The sequence below is a fragment of the Micropterus salmoides genome, unplaced genomic scaffold (assembly GCF_014851395.1).
Source record: "Micropterus salmoides isolate LMB-PRFRI ecotype aquatic unplaced genomic scaffold, ASM1485139v1 Ms_hic_scaffold_11, whole genome shotgun sequence".
Lineage (NCBI taxonomy): Eukaryota > Metazoa > Chordata > Actinopteri > Centrarchiformes > Centrarchidae > Micropterus > Micropterus salmoides.
This window is the reverse complement of record NW_024040152.1, coordinates 15,353,948-15,372,548: the sequence shown is the minus strand read 5'-3', so window position 1 is coordinate 15,372,548 and position 18,601 is coordinate 15,353,948. Positions and strand designations below refer to the sequence as shown.

At 40.1% G+C, this 18,601-nt stretch overlaps 1 protein-coding gene across 2 annotated transcripts; it reads right to left on the bottom strand.

Moving 5' to 3' along the window:
- Positions 1 to 2,520: 2,520 nt before the first annotated feature.
- Positions 2,521 to 17,952, bottom strand: pitpnc1b (phosphatidylinositol transfer protein cytoplasmic 1b). 2 transcript variants are annotated; one of them, XM_038711246.1, is made up of 10 exons: positions 17,323 to 17,952; positions 13,527 to 13,670; positions 10,865 to 10,953; positions 10,599 to 10,606; positions 10,384 to 10,455; positions 7,850 to 7,942; positions 5,564 to 5,719; positions 4,632 to 4,695; positions 4,367 to 4,453; positions 2,521 to 2,918 (listed from the first exon to the last, which is right to left on the bottom strand). In XM_038711246.1, exons 1-10 carry the CDS (start codon positions 17,325 to 17,327, stop codon positions 2,761 to 2,763), a joined length of 876 nt encoding a protein of 291 aa, XP_038567174.1. In that variant the 5' UTR covers positions 17,328 to 17,952; the 3' UTR covers positions 2,521 to 2,760. The 2 variants fall into 2 exon arrangements, with proteins under 2 accessions (XP_038567174.1, XP_038567173.1); XM_038711245.1 differs by having other exon boundaries at positions 13,527 to 13,675; positions 17,323 to 17,951.
- Positions 17,953 to 18,601: the final 649 nt, after the last annotated feature.

Here is an 18,601-nt window from a genome sequence, read left to right as displayed (position 1 = left end):
AGCCGCCCGCTCACAGAGCCCTCTGCTCCCGCCGTCACACAGACCGCTGCAGCAACAACAGCTGGAAGGTTTTCATACCACTTATCTGTCTTTAAATTCTGAGTAATGTTGAAACGTTTTAACTTAAAAAAGAGAAAGCTGTGTGGATCGCTGGTGTGTGTGTCGCATTGAACATTACGTCACGGCAGTTGTGTGTGGCGTCGCTATGACGACAAGCTATGTACTATCTCTGGGTACTATCTGCAATGGAAAACAGAGCAGGGCCGAGTAGAGTCGAGTCTATCGATTTGCGCTATGGTAGCATTTTTCGGCAAGGCAGCATAGATCGTCAGAACAGCGGCAACAGTTCTACATTTAGTCCTAAAAGACGATGCAACTCTGACTCTGTTTGGGCCTGGAAATGCATAATCACAACCTGTAAGTATGCTTTATTGGTTGTGAATTATATTTTAAATGAACACGGCAGTGTAACTTCACAGACTGTTCAAGTGCGGAGTTGTTGTAAATGTTGGCTAACACAGCTAAAGTTATAGCTATAATGCTAATGTTGCACCTGATGTGAAAGGTACTGAGCAAACGTTCAAATTGTTTGGCCAATTTTTATGTAAAATTGAGTTGTAATATGGTGATTTTTGTAGTGGTTTATGGTAAGATGTGGAACAATGATGTTGTGTGGTTGTGGACTTGAGTAACTCACACCATCTGCTAGGTTACGGTTGCAGTCTGAAGCGGCTTTGATTTGGATCACACTATCTTGTTTCTTACGTCCCACCCTTCTCTGCTTCTGATTGGCTAGTAGTCCTTACCTGGGAACTGCACATGTGCAACTCCCAAGAAAGATTTTGTACAAGTAAGAAGCATCACTCTGTAGTTCAAGAGCGGAGCGTACAACACACAGGGTGAAAAGAGGAGCTGCAGCAATGTGCAGTATGAGAAAAATATGGTGTTTTTTGAAAATTAAACCATGTAAACCTGTTCTGGTACAACCCCTATTTAAGATTTTGAACCTGAAAATGAGCACAATACCCCCTCTTTAATGATATTACATCTCACTTGTTGGATCCATACAAAACTGGTGTAAAAACAATTTATTGTTTTTGGGCAAAATAATTAGCATTTTCACTTATAGTAGCTGATAGTAGTAGGCCTAGGCCTATTCCATTTAGGATGATGTTAAAGAGGTGGTATTATGCTTTTTGGCTTTTCCCCTCTACTTTATTGAGTTATATATCTTTTTTGTGCATGTAACAGGTTTGCAAAGTGAAAAAGCCCAAAGTCCAGCCCAAAGGGAGTTCCCATCTCCCACAGAAAACTCTGCTCTGAACCACTTGAAAACAGCTGGTTTGTAGTCCAGCCCTTCACTTCCTTTACTTGTGACGTCACAATGAAAACGCATCATAAAGCTTGCCAAGCGGCTAGCAGGTCAGGCACGCCCCCAAACCAAGCTAGTCTGAGCGAAGGCCCTTTGGCTCGACTCGCCTTTGTTTGGTTTTCCATTGTAGAAATGTTGTACCTGCTTCCAGGTACTTTTTTTCGTATCACCTCACCTCCATCGAGGTTCCAAGCGAGCTGAGGGATACTAAAATGTAACGTGAAAACACTACAGACTGCTGATTGGTCAGAGAGAATATTCACTATTCACTGCATCATCATTCCGTGCGGCAGACAGAGGCTAGCAATGGAAAGTTTTATAAATTTTATAAATTCTGAGTAATGTTGAAACGTTTTAACTTAAAAAAGAGAAAGCTGTGTGGATCGCTGGTGTGTGTGTCGCATTGAACATTACGTCACGGCAGTTGTGTGTGGCGTCGCTATGACGACAAGCTATGTACTATCTCTGGGTACTATCTGCAATGGAAAACAGAGCAGGGCCGAGTAGAGTCGAGTCTATCGATTTGCGCTATGGTAGCATTTTTCGGCAAGGCAGCAAAGATCATCAGAACAGCGGCAACAGTTCAACGTTTAGTCCTAAAAGACGATGCAACTCCGACTCTGTTTGGGCCTGGAAATTCATAATCACAACCTGTAAGTATGCTTTATTGGTTGTGAATTATATTTTAAATGAACACGGCAGTGTAACTTCAGCCTGTTCAAGTGCGGAGTTGTTGTAAACGTCGGCTAACACAGCTAAAGTTATAACTATAATGCTAATGTTACACCTGATGTGAAAGGTACTGAGCAAACGTTCAAATTGTTTGGCCAATTTTTATGTAAAATTGAGTTGTAATATGGTGATTTTTGTAGTGGTTTATGGTAAGATGTGGAACAATGATGTTGCGTGGTTGTGGATTTGAGTAACTTATACCATCTGCTAGGTTACGGTCGCAGTCTGAAGCGGCTTTGATTTGGATCACACTACCTTGTTTCTTAGGACCCACCCTTCTCTGCTTCTGATTGGCTAGTAGTCCTTACCTGGGAACTGCGCATGTGCAACTCCCAACAAAGTTTTTGTACAAGTAAGATGCATCACTCTGTAGCTCAAGAGCGGAGCGTACAACACACAGGGTGAAAAGAGGAGCTGCAGCAATGTGCAGTATGAGAAAAAATTGTGTTTTTTGAAAATTAAACCATGTAAACCTGTTCTGGTACAACCCCTGAATAAGATTTTGAGCCTGAAAATGAGCATAATACCACCTCTTTAATGTCACTATTTACATGTGGCTGTATGCTTGTGTTTGAGAAATAGCATCACATGACTCTGGTAATTGTTGACATTGGTTTCTGTGTGTAAGAACTGTATGTGTGACTGGTCTTGAGGCGTCATTCAGGGTTGGAGTTGAGGCGCATGGGACTGGGTGGCACAGAGGAGGCAGAGGGGTCAGACATGGCCACAGTCGTCACTCCCATCTTCTTCAGGCAACGCTCATCTGTCACCGAGATGGAGCGGAAGAACGAAGTACGAGAGGCAGCCGGTGGCCCTGAGATAGACAGAGACAGGGGAAGATTTGCTTAATTGTTCCTTTTTCCACTACTACTCGTTTGACAACACAAACCTATTTCACATGTCATGCCAGTAAATTAAATTTAAATTGAAGCTGAGAGATAGTGAAAGAATGAGACACACATGACATTAAAGAAACAACAAGACAAAGATAAAAAACGAAGAAAAGCAAAGAGAGGAAGAGGAAGCAGGGACAAATGAGATTTCAATTTATTTAAGTATACTTAAGATCCGTGTTGTACAAATTCCCATTAGTTAAATCTCTTATTGGTATTCAACTCACACACCCCACTTTTTATTAGACTCTCTAGAGTAAATGACACTCATTTACTTTTATTACAGCAGATGAATGACAAGAAAATTATCATTCGGTTTGTTCAGAGATAAACGCAGTAGCAGTGTTTGGCCTGTAGGGGGTCATGGCGGTGCAGGAGGTTGCGCAATGACTCCAGATTTGTTGTGTGGGGTGGGGGGTGGGGGGATAACGCGCAGGCAGCAAGATGCTACAAGCCATATTGGGAATTCTACTATTGATATCTCTCACATCCAGCTGAGGTTCACCAGACTAACCAGAAGGAGGCAGGGTGACAACACACACACACACACACACACACACACACACACACACACACACGCACGATACATACAACACATATGCTCAGACACAGACCCCCACCAGGGCTGACATTTGCAGCTAAGTGCTGCAATGGGTGGTTATTTATGTTGAGAGGGCTGGTGATGGGGAGAGTTCAGCAGGTGGCTGCATTACACTGTATATCAGACCGACTCAGTGACATTATCACTTCATGAGCCAGCCTACACCCCCCCCCATCTGTCTTTCTGCTATCCTTTGCTGGGCATACACCCTCTGTCTCTCCATCCTCACTGCTCCTTGTGCTGTGAAATGCCTCCTGACTCTTCTCTCTCCATTTTTCTCCCACTGTACACCAGCCATCTGGGTACTTGTAGGGCACAAGGCACTAGTTGTGCAAGCAACCTCTGTTCAAGCCTCTTAGCATTACAGAGTTTGTAATTCATACTTTTTTGTAGTCTGTTGACAGCATAGGATAACATGACAAACTAAATAAATACAAAATACCACATTCAGTTTTATTTAAAATTTCTAACCATCTAAAAATGTGATATCAACGTGCTCTTTTGCTCTCTGTACATCTCCTGCTGTATCGCCTGCTTATTATGCAGAAATTAAATGCAAGAATAATTACAGCCGCGCACAAATATACATTTCAAACTTACTGCTCCTTTCATCCACCACTCATTTCTGTGTCTGTTTTCACCTCCATGTCTCTCTCTCTACCTTCACCGCTCTCACATCCAGCTGCATTCTCTCTCCTCTTCCTCTGTCTCCACTCCCCTCCCTCTGTGGTATTTCAGTACAGTGTGGGTCAGGAGCTGCAACCTCACCTGTGTTGTTCTGGCTGGATTTGACTTTGCTGTTGGTCTTCTCTTGCATTGTCTGCTCGTACTCTCTCACCTCCTCCAAACTCATCCCTGTGGGGAAGGCAAGCGAGCAAGCAAACACACATGGTGCTTCAAAACAGAGTATGAAATATGTATTCAATTTCACAGGGTGTATCTTGAGTCGTATAACAAACTGGATTGTTCTGAATGTTTTATCATGTATCTTTAAAAGGTAAAATGTTGCACTGTGACTGTATTTCTGACCCACCGTGCCATTCGTCTAGCCATGCTACTGCTTGCTTATGGCCAACCAGAAGAATGTCCCGGATGTTCTGAAATAATACCAGAAACAAATACATGGGAGGAAAAAATAATAAATACAAACATGCTTTGAATTTATAAGCGTGCAGATGTGTGTGTTGGCATTGTGTTACAGTACGTCATTCTGAAATAATGGTCATACCTTTGAGTAATTACTTCAAACAAATGTGATCATGGTTGAGATAAGTGGTGGCTGATCTTAGATAAGTGGAAACTTATGTCAGCAGGATTATTTCTGTTAGCCTTTGTCAAAACTAAAGCCACATAAACACTGTTGGTTTGCTGGGCGTTGCAAGTTTTGCTCTTTGTGCTTCTGGTTTTCCTTCACACTTCATTGCTTTGCTTCACTGTGGAGGATAATTGCATTGAAAGTGATTTTTTTCATCAGCTGTCCCACCAACCTCCATTGTGAGACACACTGAAAACATTTGCTTTGTTTGTGCCAGAAGAACAAAGGTCCTCTTACTGTTTTGTGGTGTAAAACAAAAAATGTCCTAATGGTGGATTACATAAAAATCAGTGCAGAGGTCACTTGAGGCTAACAGACTTCTTGGCGGTGGTCTTGGTAATTAAAGTCTGGAAATTCATTTTGGTAATGAATTATTTTTGCCAAAATTCAACACATGGCACGTTCACATAATAAATAACAAATCATGATTGTTAAGGGTCATCATTGAACAGTAGATTTACAAAGTGAAAGACTCCAACATGCAGAATCAATGCCTGAATGAAGCAGAACTCTTTAATAAATCCAATTAGCTATACATTAAAATTCTTCCATCTTGTGTTATACCTATAAAGGTTCATAACATTATCTGCATAACCTATCTTGATCCAACCCTCTTTACAACAGTACAGGGAAAAAAAGCTCTGTCTCACTTTGTGTATGAACTCCTCAGTCCTGGTCTGTAAGCCGTACACCTCAAAGCTGCACTGCACCCTCTTATAGGAGCACATAATGGGCTTGTGGTTGTCTCTCCAGCCTTTCTCCAGAGGCCCTCGGCCAGTTTTATTTGACTGCCAGCGACTCAGGTCCTGCAAAGAGCAAACAGTGGGTCTATGTGTGACTTGCTGAATCTGCAGAAAATCTGGCCCTGTGAGCCGTCTTCAGGGGGGAGCGATGGATCTGTATTTGTGTACTGCAAGTGTGTGTGTATGTGTAAAAGTGCGTGTGTGACGATATGTGTGCGTAAGCAGATTGTGTCTCAACACAGCCCATAAGAATTTAGTGTGATAAGACACAATATGCATCTGTGACCAAAGGATGATTGGAAAGTGTTTGTGCTTTTACGTTCTCACCGTGTCACTGGATCTATTAATTTGGTGTGCTTGCGGGTTTTTTTGTTTGCTTATTTTAGGTTGCACTGCTTGTGCATGTATATGCATGTGTGTTGATGTGTCCTTGTCTGCATGCTTCTGTGTACCTACGCCTAGGAATTGACCTTTGCCTGTGATAGTCTCAAAAGCAGTGAGTAAAACCTTGGTGGGAAGGGAATGAAGATAGGCAGATTTAAAAGAGGTGTGTGGATGTATTAGTGACAAAAACACAAGCTAGTAAAGCAAAGTAAATAAGGAACGAGCATCATTTGTGTGCCGGTGTCTACATACGTGCATTGTGAACAACAACATTGTGTTCTACATTTTAAGGATTATAATTATTTGCTTTTGAGTTAGATGAGAAAATTCATACCACTCTCATATCCATGCAATAGGTATGGAGCTAGGGCCAGAAGGTGATTAGCTTAGCTTCACATAGCATAAATACTTACAGCAGGGGGAAAACAGCTAGCCTGGCTCACTCAAAAGTGAAGAAAAATGGTTGCCAACCCCTCACTAATTAACACTTTGTATCTTGTTTGTTTAATCTGTAAAAACTGAAATGTAAAAATGTGCATGCTCTAGTTCCATAAATAACCCTTTCATGCATGGTGTCCACATTTGTGGACAGTTATTTTAACTCCATTTTGGGTTAATATATCATGGTTATGTACTCCAAGTCATTTGAGGACATTGTCAGTTGATTGATAGCAACATTGTAACAGTGGTTACTCTCTTGTTTTCCAAATATTTATTGCTTGATGACCTCATCAATCCAAGATTGCCGATTGTGATGGCCATGTGCTAAATGCTTCGGGCATATCTGTGAAAAACTTTTAATCAAGGAGGTCAATCAAGTTAAAAAAAATAGTATGTTAAGTAAAGTATTATTAACAAGTTTATGTTTTATAAATGTAAAATGTAGTTTTTATACACCAAAACCAACTGTCCACAAATGTGGACGTCATGCAACAGTGGAGTCAGATTGCATTAAGTTTGATTTCTGCTAGTATATCTATTCTAAATTTTCATTATTATCCATCCATCCATCGTCAACGGCTTATCCTGGGTACAGGGTTATTATTATTATTATTATTACAATAAAACAGACAATTAACAAATATATGAACATAAATAACAATGGAAAAGTGCATATTACAGAATGAAATGGCAACTTTTGACTGCTTTGCAGCCTTTACAAGTAGTATTATACTCATACTGTAAAGAAATCAGTTTTAACTACAACTGTATAATCTGTTACATTTTGGATGTTGAAATGTTAAAACTGAGATGATTCAATATGAAGTAAGATAAAGGTAACAATATGCTACTGGGTTTCTGTATACCTGTAACTACAGTTATAAATACCACCGTGAGTGTTTTTCGTCTATTTGTTCCTAAAACTTTTACTTTTTTTTATTGTTCATTTTCAACTATTGAGCTTAAATACATAGAAAAATATGGCATAAAAACATACTAGGCTATTCCATATTGTCAGGTGTGGTATTTTACTACCACATATGTGGACAGTTAAATAACCTAAAAATAAAACAGAATTTTGAAAAAATGGTTTGTATTTTAGCCCAATTTTGAGTAATAAAAAGAATCTTTAAAAAATCTATATAATTTTTTTAATAATTCATGCAAGAGAGAGTTAACACATGAGAGTGATGTCGATGTTCTCATGAAACTCTAAGCGTTTATATCCAAAAATACAGAACAATTCCTTTAATGTAACCACACAGCTTTTCATTAACAAAACCTCATCATTATGTTAAAGTTTGTCCACACACCTGGATGTGGTGGCACATGTGCATGTTTGTGTGCTTGTAATAGTACAATACATACCTCTGAGTCTTTGTGGTGTTTTTCAGGGATGGGGTCACTAAGGATATCCAGGAAACTCACATTCTCTGCTGGGGTCGGCATGTCCCCAAACACCTACATCCAGACAGATGGGGAGGTCATACAGTATAATGAGAGCAGACACACATACGCATGCACACCAAAACTCTCACACACATACAGTCACTCACTCAGTGGAGAGCGGGATGAGAGTAGATGACTAACTGTGTAGAAAACTGAGGTCACACACCATAACAACCCCTCACTATATCCCACCCTGAGGCCCTTGGAGCAAATCACACTGGAGCAAAGAGAGGAGAGAACAGAGGAGGGGGAGACGAAAAAAAACAAAACAAGGACGTATGGGGGATATTAAAAGAGAGGGGAAAAAAAGAAGAGTTATGAGAGTGGAATACACTTTTACTTGAGAGAGAATGGAGGGGAGCTTGGGAGACTGCACTTTTATCTGACCTTGTTTAAAATTTGTTCTAATGCCCCACTGACGTTGTTCATTTCACAGATGAAAATAAACAAATAAGAAAAACCTGCTACACTTCTGTGGTGATGTTGTTGGTCGTCGGTTTATAATCAAGATCTTATTCCTTCTTAAGGAATGTGTTGCATTAAGTGGATGTATTGTGTTGCTTTTTACAATGTAAATGCTCCATACTTGTATAGCGCCTTTCTAGTCTTTTCGACCACTCAAAGCGCTTTTACTCTACATCTGCATTCACCTTCAAAGCCTAAGTGCTCAAACGGAAACTAGCATTCACACTCATTCATACACTGGCGGAACAGCCGCCAGGAGCAAATCGGGGTTCAGTATCTTGCCCAAGGACACTTCGACACGCAACCAGGGGGAGCCAGGGAACCGCCGACCTTCCGATTAACCCGCTCTACCTCCTGAGCCACAGCCGCCCCAATGTGCCTGCACAATGTGCTCAGGGCATGATGCTATGACAGTTTCTTCATCAACGTCTCTCTGTTTTGTGTGTTGTAGATACTCATGCAGAGACATAGAGAGCCTCGAGAGTAGTAGAGCTAGTATTCAAATACATTACTTATGTGAAAGTACAAATACCACACCATACAAAATACTCTATTACAAGTAAAAGTATTGCATTGAAAATATAAGAGTAAAATAAATTATGTAAGTAAAACCAGGAAATGTGGTTAAAACATAAAAAATATAAATACTTGAGTCAATTTGTAAAACTGTAAAAACTGTGAAATGTAACAGCGCATTGCTTCTTTTGTCTAACCGGTAATTTGACAAAACAAACTGAAAAAAAAAAAAATCGAATTAATTCAAGCAAATCCTCTCATTTGAGAAGCGGGAACAATGAAATGTCCAAAGAAAAGGACTTTCAAAATAGCTGCCAATTTATTTCTAATAGACAAACTGTTTCAGATGTATTTACAGATAGTAGTTTAATATATAAAAAAGCATCATATTTTATAAGCTCTTCATATGTTTTGTATGTAAAAACTAATTTATAAAATAACTCGCAAAAACAGCTTTCAAATACATAAATGTTGTGGGATAAAAAATATAGTATGTCCTTCTAAAATGTAGTAGGGGAGACCGGGAGTTGTAACAACGCCAATTCCACCAATTAGAGATAAGATAGGAGTTGTGTGATCATTTCAGTATTTACCTACTTCCTCCCCCATAAGGTATGGTGGTTGTCAGGGCTGTAAACAGGTACATTCAGAATATATAGAGAAAAAACAGATTTTGAGGTCAGAAAGAACATTTTTTGACCAAGACTATATTTTGTTTAGTGTCTATACTATTGCAGATAGAATTGTTTGACTTATGTTAGATTGAATTGTAGTTTCTTAGGCAACATGTGATGCATTTTCCCCTTTCTTATTTCAAACCGCTATGCTAATGCAGCGAGCTAAACAATGGCTGACAGGGGTGTGGTGGGTTGTAACACTTTTTATACATACAACTAGGGACTTTCTAATTTAATATTTTAGTGTATTTTAGTGTAGAGTGCCCTTTGTAGTCTCTGGGCCCACCAAGCCTGCACTCCAGGGTTACCAGAATTCATTTGTAAGCACTGTGACCAGTACTTCCCATTCACATGTTGTTCACATGTTGGCCTGTGTATTGGCACTGACTCTGATTAAGAATATACACACATTGACACACACAGACACACACCTCTTTTTAGTTAGACCCACTACCGGGGTAGGTTGTAACAACGGAACACAATGTATTTGACAAACTCACAAGGTCTGTGATTTTCTTGTAGAGGATTGAATAGGTGACATTTGTAGTGAACAAATGTGGGTATTTTGTATAAACGTTTGAGAACTTATGCATGTTTGCCTTAGACAAAATGCAGCACAGCAGCCGCGCTCATTGCCGCTGCATGCCTGGTTAATAGATCTGCCAATACTGCATTTTGTGCTTGCAATTTGCTTGCAAAAAATTGCAAGTTCTCTTCTTCCCCTTGTCTTTCTCCTCCCCCTCTTCCTTAATCACTCATCATTCTCACCTCTCGCTCCCTCTCCATCATACTCACGTTGTCGTTATCACCGTTGTTGTTCTCGAATCTCGTCTCAATACGGATGCTGAACTTGGGGAGGAATGACACCTACGGGGTGACAATAGGTAAAAATGGAGAAAAGGGCAGAGATAGAGAGAGTGAGAGCAAGCCACAGATTGGATTCACTGATACTGGAAAGAGATGAGCTCTGTTGCATTCATGTACAGTAAATGATGTGTGAGAATACTTACTGAGTATTCTGCAACACCAGGGACATTCGATATGGATAGGGAGAAACAGCATTAGTTACTCATAAATGCTTGAGCATGCAATTGCTCTCACACACACACACACACACATGATGCCACTGGGGAATACATGCAAACATGGTGTTAAATATTTGATGGCACTTGGAAAACCAGCTGGTAAAAGTAAATAAGTTTTCTATAATGCATTGAGGTGAACGTAACCTGATGTTAAACACAAACAGAAGGCACTCAAACGCAAACACACACACCTGTGATGGTGTATGGGTAGAAGTTCCAGGCCTTTTCTGTCACGTAGAAGATTCGTGGGACAAATGCTTTCACCCAGGATGGCAGTTTGCTGAAAAGTCAAACAGGAAGAAAGAAGAATCCCAGTCAGAAAGTGGAAGAGTAGGAGAGCGAGAGATTATAGAGGGAGACAGTGAGATCCCAAGTGGTTTTTGTGCCATTTATAGCCAGATTACCTGTAGGCGACCCTCACCACAGCGTTCATTTGTATGACTCATTCCCAATTACACCTGTGGTGATGAATTGTTACTGTAGCTTCTAGGTCACATGTCAGAACATGATTGAGGTAGAATGCATTTTGCATTCACTGTAGTGTGGTATGTGTGTTTCCCAGCATATCTTTACTAATGAGGACCAAATGTCCCATGAGCACAGAAAGATTAGGAAAATCCTCCACAGTGAGAACATTTCTTCACTTCTTTAAGAGTTTATTTTAGGATTAGGCCTTGGGTTTATGGTGATGATTAGAATAAGAGTTGAGGTTACATTAGGGTAATGAGTGAGGTTAGCTCAGGGTTAGGAAATGAATTTAGGTTGTTTTTCTGACTGGGCTTTCAGCATAATCACAATTCACTGATTTATGGACTATGGTGTTTATGGTCACCCCGAGCACAAAGCGGATAAACACATCTTTTTTCTTTTTTTTAGCACAATAACAGTGACATTGCAATCATGTACAGCTTCAAAGCTTCAAATTCCTGTAGATCAACAAATGTCACAACATTTCCATCAACATTTCTTACACACTTCCTTGCCTGTACATCTTCTGCTCTTTAAATCATATTGGAGAAACATAATCCTTTTGCTTCAGATTGAAACAAATTAAAAAATGATTTGGGTAGCACTTTATTTTAACACCCACTATTTAGGGTTTATAAGCAGTATATATTTAAACTATAAATAATAAATAGTTTGTAAACACTACAGTATAGTTGTAATATATATAATAAATATAGGAAAATTTGTAAGTGTTTATTGATGTATTTACACAGGCAGTTTTAAAACAGTTGAACTCTGGAAACACTAGTTCAACAATGTAATTCTTAACTCAAGGTCCCCTTACTAGATTTCTTGCAGACTTTTTTGCTACAGCTCTTTGCCGTCATGAGCATACAAGCGTATAGAGTTTTGTTAGATGTCATGGAGAGTATTTTTATTCATGAATAAATAAATAATTAGTCAATTAATATAATTATTATAAACATCTGGTTAATAAACTATAAAATGAGTCAAAAATACATTAAAGCATTAGTTTCACATTTTGGGAAATATGCTTATTGGAGAGTTGGATGAGAAGATCAACACTCTCATGTCTGTAGGTTAACATTAGCCAGTTGCTTAACTTAGCTTGGTATAAAGACTGGAAACAGGGAAATAGCTAGCCTGTTGGTAAATCCACCAACAATTTACTGCTTTATGGAGGGTTATATGCTGGACTATATCTAGGGTTGAAGGACTAACTAACTAGATTATTCGCTGCTATAGTTGCTGCGTCGACCAACGAGCTGAACCCAGCGGCAAGTGCAGCGCTTCCTATCTGAAAGAGCCTTAAAGGAGACCCATTATGCTTTTCCATGTTTTGTGACTTATCTATAATGTTATGTTCATGTTAAACATGGCCAAAGCTTCAAATAATGAGGTAAAAGTATTTAAAAGAAATCCCTGTGAGCCAAAACCTCAAATTCCCTCCTGTTCTGAAGGCTCTGTTTTGAACATCTTTTTCTACCAACGGCTCCTTTCTACGACATACGGAGCCAGACGGAGCCACATTTGCTCCCACAGCAATGGTACAGCAACAGTCAGTCTGTCTGTCCTGGTGCTTCAGGTCTTGGCCAATCAGAAGACAGAGGATGGGGCTTTGAGAGGGTGGGCCTTAAAGAGACAGGCGCATCTACAGCTTGTTTCAGAGAGAGGCTGAAATTAATGCCTACATGAAGAATCGGTATAAGACAGAAAATATTTTTTATGAACTTTGAATCATGCAAAGCTTCCCTACAGGAGACACAGAACTACAATATAGGACTGGAAAAGCAGTATGATAGGTCTCCTTTAACACCTACAATATAGTATTATAAAACAACAATATATTGTTTATATACTGTTTATAAATGCTTAAAGGATGTTAAAGTTAATTGTCACCATCATTTGAATGTAAACACATAATATCTCAGATTTATAGTGAGCACATGTTGTTAGCTATTGTGTGACAGAGATATATTTTCATCACTACAAGTGAAATATCAAAGCCTACAAAATTCCCACATATCCTGTAATTGCAGTCATGGGGATGATGTGGACGTGTTTTTCAAAGCTGGAAGTCTGATGATGAGCTGGTACAATAACATTACCACTGTAACCCCACACTACAGGACTCAATATGTTTCAGGCAGTGGGTACTTGGACTTTGGATGTAGGTATGCTGGTTACACGGCAGTATGGGGGTTATCATTAGTGACACCTTGGATCTACAGCACATAAAGCTTTACAGTAAAGTAAGAGATCAAAGATCAAACACAATCAGTGTCAATCACAATGGCAGAGCCGACAACGAGGATAAGGTTCAAGCTGCAAATAGCCAGAATGATAAATATTAGTACATCATTAACACAGCAAGTTGCACTCTACCTGCTGAGGTGGATTCGCTTCTCGGTCAGCTGTCCCAGGCCGTGCTGGGGGTGAGTATCTGACTCGTTCCTCACCACCTCCACCCCTTCTCCCCCACCACTCTGCTCACAGCTGTGCTTACTGATCATGTAAAGCTGCCCAATCCTGTACTGGAGCCCGAGGAGAGGTTTAGCATGAGGTTTGTGGCGTGAGGAGGGGTGAAGAAAAAGAGAGAAAAGCGAATACAAACTATTGTGAGAATATGTGAAGCACAAAGCACAATCTTATTCCTAATCCTCAAGATACCATCAAAGTGATACATTATGAGTGTGATGTTAGTTTCATTCACAAAATGTTGGTTGGTCACGCATCAAGAGAGATTCAAGCTGGGCAGGTAGGTTTATATCTGATATCTTAAAACAATAATATTTAACTTTTGAAAGAACTCAAATTTTTCCTTCCTTTCCTCCTGTTAAAATTGTTTTGGGAGTTTTTCCTAATCCGAACAAATGGTTTTAGGATAGAGCATGATATATGCAAATCCTTTTGACGTAAATTTGTAATTTTGGGCTATGTAAATAAAAATGACTTGACTTGACATTTTAAGAGGGGGTTTAAATTAAATTGAAACATATCGACAACATTTCTGACATTAGTGGCCACAAATTAATAAGGACTTTTGATGACTTCAGTAACCAAAGATCCAGTCAAGTATAATCAATAAACACTCCTCTGAGAAAATTATAATCATCAGCCACTAAGAGAAAGTAGCTGGTGAAAGTGAAGACAGAAAAATCTCCTGGCAGCAGGTTCAGCCATTGTTGTTGAGTCCGATTTTGCCTCGACGGGCACTTACTCAGTGCTGCTTAGGCGCAAGCTTTGTATTTACTCTTTTTTAAAGTCACTTGCTGTGTATAAAGATTTTCCTCAAGTGACCATATCAGACATCAAAATGTAATTTGGCTAGTGAGGGTGTATACATGGTGTCTAAATTAAGGGGGGGTTGCTTTGTTCTCTGCTGCAGCCCTAGCTTGTGCTCAGTGCTGATGAGGCGGGAGTATATTCTAAAGAGGACGAGGCCTTTGGGCATCTGGAGCGGCCTCCTCAATGAGCTCAGCCTGAAAGAGTCAGTGTTTTCTTTTGAACAATTCACAAGTCAGATGCTTTACACAACAATACTTCATTTTTTTGCACTGATGATGATATCATTCTAGGTTTGTTCCTGCTTAACATTATTTCTATGTTCAGTATTTTATTTGCTTTAAGTGCAAATCATTTGGTGAACTTTATTTACAAAAACATACACCGTAAACAACTAAACTGTTCTGCTGTGGCCCCTGCAATGTAATTCATTTTGTTGACCTATATTGGTGGCAGCTAAAGCATTATTTTAATTAAAAGTACAAACACAGAAAGGTGGGGAGGAAAAGAGAAAGAGGAGGGCAGATATCAGTTTGCCATCCTTCAATGTACTCTGTTGTCATCAATGTGACACTCCTCCTTCTTGTTCCAATTACTGTGGAATGTCAACATTCAATATTTACTTATTGGGTATTCATGGGACTTAATTAATCAAAGTGATGGGTGCTTAACAGACTACAGTGCAATGAGCTCCTCCCACACACAGGTTGCAAATCTTTTTCACCTTCTACAAAACAAATCTTAGCAGGACGTTTAATGATGTGTTGAGAAACTAATGCATTGACAGTTTTTGCCATGTATTTTTCTCTTTCTGTCTTTAAAAAGAAAACAAGGAAAGGTTTACAAGTAGTGAGATTGTCATCAATTGCAAAGAAGTGTAAATATAGCTCATCATTGTGGGGTGAAGATCTATAAAGTCAGTGTGACGCTACTAAAAATGTTATAATTAAAAAGAACTACAGCTCAAAGCAACTTTTTTAAACCAGTGATAACATGCTAAAAGCAAATGCTTGAATTTGTTATGTAACCCTGGATCTGTCCACTGACAATGCAATGAAAATGAATTTTAGCAAAACACATGGTACCTTACCATACTATACCTTATCTAAATATTTGTAATTGATTGTGTACTCAGACCCGAAGCACAACATTTACCCTCATCCCTACACAATAATCATCAAGAATCTAGCATTTCTGTCTAATTCCCTTTATAGTGGTGATGTGCAGTGCCTATAAAAAGTTTTCACCCACCTCAGAGGTTTTTACATTTTATGGTCTTTTCAACAGAGACAGATTTAAAGGAGGGTCTGGTCTAAGCAGATTTAAAGCTGTGCCATAGTGTTTCCATTTCGTAATGAGTGATTTATCTGAACTCTATGTTGTTCAGTGACTTGGAAGTTTCCTTGTATCTGTTCCCTGACTTGTGTTTTTTGATCTTTATGGTGCAGGTTTTCCCGCAACACTGACGTCCAGATACACGTGTATTTATACAACAATCAACTGAAACCTCTTGACTACACACAGATCAGATGATTTCCATTTAACTTGATGCACCAGAGATAATAAAGGTGTGTCCTGTTAAAGGGGGTGAAGACTTGTGCAAACATGTATTTTGTAATTTAGAATACTTCCTAGTGATCTCTTTTCAGGGTCTTTTCTTTTGACCAGTGTCAACAAAAGCCACATTAAAACCCCTTTGAATTATTATCATAAAGCAATAAAACATGAAAACTTCCAAGTTGTGTGTACACATTTTACTTTTACAAGTTACTTTTTGTCCTTACTGTACTGTACACACACACACAGTGAGAAATCTGGGGTTTGGTGTCTTGCACAAGGAAACACTTAGCATGTGCATATGAGGAGCTGGAGATTGAACCACCAACGCTCCTAACCCAGTCTACCACCTGAACTACAGCCGCCACTTGTCAGCTTTTTCCACAGCAGTTTACAATATTGAACATTCCTTAACACAGCCAAGCTGTATTGTGTTACAAAATACTACTTAATATTTCACACCTGAGAATCAACATTTAAAAAATGAAGCAAGGGTTAGGACGATTTAAATGGCTTGGACTGAGGTAACTGTCATGATTTGATACTGCTTGAAATAAGCTGCACTTAAACTTACATTACATTCAGGCAAAAGAGGATTTGCTGCAAGCTCAAGCTTCTGTGTGCCCTATAGTGATACTGTAAATCCTATTTTGGACTTCTATTTATCACTGTCATTGCTGTGGTAACAGGTAGAATTGAAGGGAGGGGATGGTATAGGAATTGATGAGGGCATTTCTTTTGAAGGGCATGCACATGTGAGAAGTTTGCCCTAAGGGCTTTCTGGCAGAAAGCCTTCGTACTTGGTTAGGTTTAGACACCAAATCAAAGCCTTTCTGCCAGAAAACCCTGAAGGCAAACTTCTCCTATGTGCAAAGGGCACTTTGACTCTTTCTCTTTAGCAGGATATCCTTTGCTTTTAAACCTGCAGGCCTAGCGCCTTTGTTTGAGTTTAGGTCTTGCAGAGCGGCAACCAGTCTAACTAGTTTTGAGCGGTGCTAGGTGTGCTAAAGCAAGCAAGGGAATCAGAGGAGCAGACAGATGGGTAGATAATTTAGACACAACAGCAGTGCGACAACGCTGCTGGCCAGGTGTTGTGTATTTGCTCTGTCAGATTGGCCGAGCACGTCTGTGCTGAACATACCTCGCTACCCAACGTGCCAGAGCTCCCACAGAGAAGCCGCAGGAGGTCTGTGTGCTCTGTTGGCACTTTTCTTATCAGCACATTAACACTTTCAAGATTACAAGTTGAAACAACACTTTGAAATAAAACCCTCTCTTTTGTCCTTCAATGTAAAGTTGTGCACGTGTGTGTGAGCGTGGGAAAGACAAACACACTTACCTCATCCACAGTAAGTGGCATACATATGCGGTACTCTTTCATCAACATGGTGTTGTTACAGAGAGGGCAGTCTTTGTGAGATGTGTCTGTGCTTGAGTCTGTCTACCTCGGCTGTCTCGGTTGCATAGTACACAGGCGCAGGCAAGCTGCACTGCTGCTGGACCGCAGTGACCTCTTTTCTGACGCTCTTCTTCCTTTGTTTTGCTGACGTCAGGAATCCATGGAGTTAAGTCCAGTCCTGTCTGTCAATGAGTATCTGCTGTTTTCTTACTTTCCTCCTCACTCACTTTATGTTTCTCTTCCTCTATTAATTTCCTGGACCTGACTTTTTAACTGCTGTCTCTCCCTCCTTTTCTTGCTACTTCTGCTTTTTCCTCTCCTGCCTTGAGCTGCACTTTCTGTTTGCTTGTTTTCTCACTTAGTTTCTGTTTGCTTTCTTTCACCACCGTGGAAAAAGTAATAATTAGTTATGAGGTAAGATTGAAACCTAACTAACTCTACCTGTTACTTTCTTTCTCTGCCTCTCTGTGTTCTCTCTTTGTTTAATTCCTCCGCGGACCTCTCATGTGTAACCCTGCTGTCTGCTCGGCGCTCCTCCCTTTCCCCGCAACTGCTCTCAGCTGCTTTCAGTTCCTCACAAATTCCTTCGCCTGATCCCTCCTTATCGCCTTTTTTCTCTCCCTCCCTCCATCTCTCCCTCCTATAGTATCCACTCCCCGCCTACTGTACTTTGCTATCTCCTCACCTGTGCCCCCCCCCCCCCTCTTTTCCCTCCCTCTCTCTGATCTTTATCTCCTCTGCTGCCAACTCTGTTTTCAACACTCTCTATCATCTTTCTATATCCGGCACATTCCTCCTTTACCTCATTCCCAACACTCAGGTTATGACAGCACTCAGGGTACATGAATGGCTGACACACAGGGGTAGTCAGCCTTTGGATTAAATATTACCAGAGCCACGAGAACTTCCATTAAGCACAGCGCCAGACTTGCTTACATTGTATTGCTTCATGACCTTCAGCTTCAGGTTTAATTGAATCCGTGTTTAGTCAATGAGTGGTGGGATCGAAGCAGTCATAATAATTTCTTGCCTGTGTCTGTCCTTGAGTCACGGGACCACACTCATTTTGTGTGGGTGAAAGTGGACGGCAACTGCCAAGCACATATTGTTGTCTCCCCATCAAATAAGAGAAGCAGATGTTTGGCTTCTCCGGGTCAGTCTGACGGGGCCAAAACCAATGGCCCTGGATTCTTCCTCTCTGGTGGAATTCACTTGCTTT

Bases quoted from the DNA above. Each gene is read 5' to 3' on its own strand.
- pitpnc1b (XM_038711245.1), bottom strand. From the start codon at position 17,370: ATGTTGATGAAAGAGTACCGCATATGTATGCCACTTACTGTGGATGAG. The intron at 5,720-7,849 runs GTATGTATTGTA...TGCTCTTTGCAG, and splicing joins AACACCACAAAGACTCAGAG to GACCTGAGTCGCTGGCAGTC. The intron at 2,919-4,366 runs GTGAGGTTGCAG...TGTCTATCTCAG, and splicing joins ATCCAGCCAGAACAACACAG to GGCCACCGGCTGCCTCTCGT.